General features: G+C 45.4%; 1 protein-coding gene across 1 annotated transcript in view; it reads right to left on the reverse strand.

Annotated features, from left to right (window-relative positions):
• Positions 1 to 3,020: 3,020 nt before the first annotated feature.
• Positions 3,021 to 5,432, reverse strand: part of GOLGA2 (golgin A2) — a 20,027-nt gene continuing 17,615 nt past the window's right edge. Inside the window, exons 25-28 of the mRNA XM_009322202.1 lie at positions 4,951 to 5,053; positions 4,582 to 4,688; positions 4,207 to 4,375; positions 3,021 to 4,100 (exon numbers count right to left, since the gene is read on the reverse strand). Of these exons, the coding sequence (XP_009320477.1) occupies positions 3,850 to 4,100; positions 4,207 to 4,375; positions 4,582 to 4,688; positions 4,951 to 5,053 (630 nt within the window). The 3' untranslated portion in view covers positions 3,021 to 3,849. The remainder of the gene's footprint in view (positions 4,101 to 4,206; positions 4,376 to 4,581; positions 4,689 to 4,950; positions 5,054 to 5,432) is intronic.

Genomic DNA, 5,432 nt, shown 5'->3' on the forward strand with positions numbered 1-5,432 from the left:
CATCCAAAAAGTTAACCAAATCCTGATGTTGAGTTTTTGAGCTGATTGTTAAATTCTCTGCTGTGTGCAGTTGGGTTATTGTATTACCCCAGACTTGTGGGTGAACTGTCTCAGTGCTGGTAGTGGCTGTGATGCAGTTTGTGATCTACCTGTCACTCTTGTTTATTGGATGAAATAAACTGCTTTCTGTATAATGAAGGTCTCCATGACTAGAATAAAACCATTTCTCTTTCTCTTGCTCTTTCTCTGGGTGATTTTCAAACTGTGTTTAATTAAAACCTAATCTTTTCATCCCATAGAGCTTAAAAAGCTATACACGCAAGCGGGTGCTATTACTAATAGGGAAGGTGGAACAGATCTGCATCAACAGTGGTACCCGGGAGCTGCAGTAGAGTGAAAAGAGCTTGTCAGATGTGGAAGTTAACTCCCTTTCTCCATTGTAAAGGAAGATGCATTGAGGTGCTTCAGTGACTGGACATACAGAAGGTGGGAGTTTTGCACACAAAACTACTTGGTCCTTAAAAAGGTATTTTTGCCTGGGGTGTTTGTGGAACACAGCAAGCAGGTGTTGAGTTGTAGTTTCTCTGTCAAGTGGCGTCTTTTGGGCCCGTATCTGAAGTGCAATCTAATCGCAGTCTAACACACATGGCCAGCTCATACTTGGAAGTTGCTTTTAGGCTGAATAGGGATTTCTCTCCTGGTATAAACTGGGTAAACCTGTTCCTACTGTCTCCATGCCAAAACAGTGAGTGCTGCAGGTCTTGGATCATGGTTACTGCTTCTCACAGTGACAGCCATGTTTCTCCATAATTCCTGAACTTAGCACTGTCATCCCAACAATTGCAATGGATTCCTTTAGCCCCTGTGTGATGGGGCTCCAGCACCACTTCTGCAGGAAGAAACCAGGAGCGTTGGGGTTGCTGACTTAAATCGCTGTAATATCGATGCCTGATTTAGCCCTGAGTGCTCTTGGCCACAGCTGGCTGTGGTACTTGTGGCATCTCCCTAGTACCCTAGTAAGACTTCAGTAAGCTACAAATCTCCCTGAAGATTTGATTCATAGTAGATGCTGGTGTGGGTTGAGTGAATAGACTCGGTCTCTAGTGCTTCCTTCCTCTGTGTGTTGTAGCTATCTGTCTTGCATGTTTTTACGGGTTGTAACTTCAGCTTCTACTTGACTGAGGCAATGACCATTGCTTGCCCTACCCTGTCCTATTTTTTTTCTTCCTCACTGGAATTGTTCCATCTATCCCTGGTGTTATATATAGAGTTGTTCTTATATAATATTGTATTTTTGAAGGCAGAACTATGTATTTATTCAAGTAAATATTAGAGCCTTATTTTACAAAACTAGAAACCTCTAATCTGCTGGCTATCAAAGGTTAAGTATGTTCTGATGAGAATACCAGCTACCCTGCCCAGGCGAGATAAAATCCTATCCACTGATCTACAGCCTTGTCAAACAAAGTGTCCTCTTCCCAGTGTAACAGCTCTTTCCTGTTGTTTGGTGCTTATGGCCTTTAAGAAGCATTTCTCTATTTCTCCTCAAATCAGAGGCGGTTCAGTTGCTCCAATTTAAAGCTGTTGTGTGTCAGCCGAACAGTAGTTCCTGCTCGTGTGTCTGCTCTTAGTTCACCCCAAGTAAAGCTGGGGTCAGGGAAACACTCTGAAAGGGAACAGGGTGAAAAATGAATCTGAACCTAGGGTCTGGATGTGAAATGCTAGCCAAGAGAAATGTCTCAGGCTTGGCAGTAGTCTGCCTACAGGAAAACATCTGTGAAAGCTAAAGGAAAAGGGTGCTGATGCCAGGGCAGGTGTTCTGGAGTTGGGCCAGCTTTTTTTAATAAAGAATTCATTCTTTTTTTTTTTTCCTGGCCAAATTTCAAGGTGATCTAAACAGAAGAAATACATCTAGTTGGTGCCCATCTGAATAAGTTTATTCAGAAAGCAAATTTGTAACAGGATTAAGTCACCTCTGCAACAGACTGCAGACCTTCTTCACTGTTCTTGTCTCCTTCACAGTACTAGCGTAGAACACCCCATAAATATTTATTCCATTTACAATAATGCTCTGTATTAAATCACAGCCCTGCCCCATTAGATACAGATTTACGAATAGCCTGAGCAGGCATAAACACTGCAGAAGGCTTAGTCTCTCTTCAAGGAATATACAGCATTTTACAGGGATACCCTATGTACACAAACCCATACAGCCAGGAGCCTGGGAGCCCCTGACACTTGTGTTGTGCTAGTAACAGACAGACACCACTAGTGCCATTTAAATGAAAGGAGTTCAAAAACCAGCTTCCCTCTTCCCCCGGGGGGTTTGCAGGAAAGCACTAATTGTTCTGTGTATGCTTTTTTCAGTTGTATATGGAAAAATTAAAATGAACCATAAAAAAACCCCAACTTAATCTGCTTCTGGCATTAGGAGAAAAGCTCGCTCTACCATGCTGTGTAAAGCTTGACCAACTTGAACACAGAAGAAATGAATTCTCTCTTCGTTGTTGACAAACCCCAAAATTGATACTGTGGTCCTGTGCTTGCATCTCTCTTGACAGGTTAACAGGGAGGTGGCGCACGCTGCTTGAGGCACTAGCCGAGGCTCCTGTGTTTGGATCGCACAGCTGTGACGGTCAGGTCCCTTAAACCTCCCCTGCAGTTTTCCTTAAAACTCCATTGCTGAAACTAACCTTCCTAGGAACAGGCAGTTCTTGCCTGAAAGGCAAATTTAGCTGCAGGGTATCTACATGCAGTTCACTTCAACACTTGCACACCCAAGGGCTTTGCTTTGCTGCTGCTTCGGGGGATGCTGTCCTCCCACCATGTTTTGTTTTCTCCTTAGAATTAGGGCTGCAGCTTGAAGGCAGTGCCAGGTGACACCTCTACTGCTGGTGTGTGTCCCAGGAACTTAAACAGGGGCCACAGGATCTTGGATTCCACCCATCTAATGTACTCCTTACCAAAATGGGAGAAGAGGACGTGTAAGTGACGGAGCTAGAACCCCTAGAGTCCAGAAATTCAAAACAAAGCATGTTTATTAAGTGGTTTCCTTTTACTTATTTCTCCCATTTTTTTAAAATAAATAAAACCTTCAGACACATACAAGTGAAACACATCATCCTTCAAAGTGCAGTTCTATTTCCACCCCACTCCCAAGAATCACATAAAGCTTTGTCAAGTAACCAAAAAGACTCAAAAGGCAACCCTCGGTCCCTTCCCCTAGCAATGAGAGTAAACGGGTCTGTAGTGCTGCCCAGCTAGCCAGGAGCCCCTCTCTCTCTTTTGGCTGTTCAAGGCTGGTTTCAGATAACAGTTGCAAGAGGCAGGCTGCAGAAGGAAGGGGGAAGTTTAAGATGCACAGTATGAAACAAACCCAACCTGTTTAGAGTCCAAAGAGTTCGTTACCAGAATAAGTTAGTTACTTTGGGAGCCCTGGAAGGAACTAGGCCGATTACAGTCACGAGCGATGGATCAGAACCACTGCTCAGTCACTGCTGTGGCGCTGGCTGCTAGCAGCAGAGTCTGGGACAAGGATTAAGTCATTTTGCCCAAAGTCAAGGAATCCCCTTCCCCCTGGCCTGCACCTAGCCCAGGTGAAGTGCCAGCACCAGCTGCCTCCCAGGATTAGTTCAAGTCTGCCTGTACTCCCAGCACACAAAGTAACAGAAGAAAGAGAAAGAGAGGATGAGGTCTGATGCCCAAATTCCATCTGTGCAATCGCTCTTTCCTGATGTCTTTAAAGTAGGTATCTGTTCTGACCAAGGGTACTGAGCAGAGGTATGGGCACGTACAAGTCGGTTAAGTCCTTTCAGGCTCATAGAAAATTGCTGTAAGATTTGGCGCCACTTAAACTACCATGATTTTGACCTCATCGTTCTCATCAGCACGGTAGAAGAAGGGAATGCAGGGGTTTTCCAGCAGGGAGCCCAGCCTCTCCTGAGGGTTCTGGATTTCTCTGAGAAGCTGCATTATTTGCTTTGCTGTGGGGTCCTCCTGGCTTGGCTGAGCAGCTTTACTGTCAATAGGGGAGAAACCGGATTGATGAAGAACAGCAGCCTCTTGTTCTGCTTCATCTGATAAATTCACTTCTCGTAACCCTGTAAGGAACACAGACGAGGCAGGCAGGTAACTCCTCCCATCCACGCACAACAGCGAGACCTCGGGTTACTCCATTTTACATAACTTGTCCTGGCTGCAGCTTACCTTCCCCATCAGTGGCGTTCAGTTCAATGCGCCTCTCCGCTGGAAGTACGCTTTCGTTCTGGCTTGCTAACAGCTCTGGGTTTTGAGCAGCTGCTACGTACTTGCTGTACCATTCATTTCTTTCCCTGACCAGGCGCATCACTAAGTCCTGCAGTTCCAATAGTTTCATCTGCACCAAAGTAAAAGAAAGCCTATGAAATGTGCACATCCCTGAGGCCACAAACACTGCACTACAGTTTGCAGTCCTGCCTCTGTCACAAAATTAGCAACTTCAAAGTTAAAGCTAGCTGAAGAACAACATGTGCAGGTTTGGACTGTGCAAAGGCTCCCCAGGCCTGCCCCGCTTGGAGGAGTAGTACAGAAAAGATTCCTTGCCTTCATCTCTTCCTTATCCTGAGCCAATCTGCTGATGTACTCCTCTTTCTCCTGGTGTCGCTGTTTGAGGATAGCCCTTTGACTCTGGTATAATGCAATATACTCCCCTGGAATGCAAGAGAAGCATAAGGAGTAAGTGTTAGCACAATTGGGGTACGAGCCTTACAGTGAGCACAGAACTACGTGGCATGAGGATCCAGCAAATCCAACGCTGGATTGGAGATCTAGCCTAGTTAGGCAGCAGTAGGAGACCTGAACTGCTTGGTAGTTGGAGGGCTTCAGCTCCAAAAGCTGTTAGGGACCTTCTGTTCCCCAAATAAATAATGCATTGAGCAAGCTTTAGCTTGTGCTGGTGTTGCCTAAACATACCAATGGTGTCTGTTTCCCCAGACAGCTGTATGCAGCGATGTTCTAACTCTTCTAGCCGTTCCTTCAGATCAGCTTTCTCACGCATCAGGTCTGTGAAACGGGACTGAACACAAAAATTGGTATCAATCATCGGAACTGCTTCACGTACAGAGAATACCCGTGTTAAAGACGACACCCTAGGGAACAAATCTTGCTGCCTTTACAACTTGTCTCCAGTTTGATGCTAAAAAGGAACAGAGAGGATAGAGAAGGTATAAAAAAGCATCTCTGCATTTTGGGAAGCAGAAGGGCTGATGAAACAAAGTGCCTTTTAACCTTCTCATTGCTGGGACAGCACAACTCTGGTCGTACTCGGCTCCAAGACTGCAGACGACCTGCTTCATCGAAGCAGGATGAAGATATTCAGTCTGTTTTTCAGCTATTTCTTTAGGAAAAGACCACAGATGAGTGTTAGGCCCTTAGACTCACAGTCGGGGGGGGGG

This window comes from Pygoscelis adeliae, unplaced genomic scaffold (genome assembly GCF_000699105.1).
Source record: "Pygoscelis adeliae isolate BGI_AS28 unplaced genomic scaffold, ASM69910v1 Scaffold114, whole genome shotgun sequence".
NCBI lineage: Eukaryota > Metazoa > Chordata > Aves > Sphenisciformes > Spheniscidae > Pygoscelis > Pygoscelis adeliae.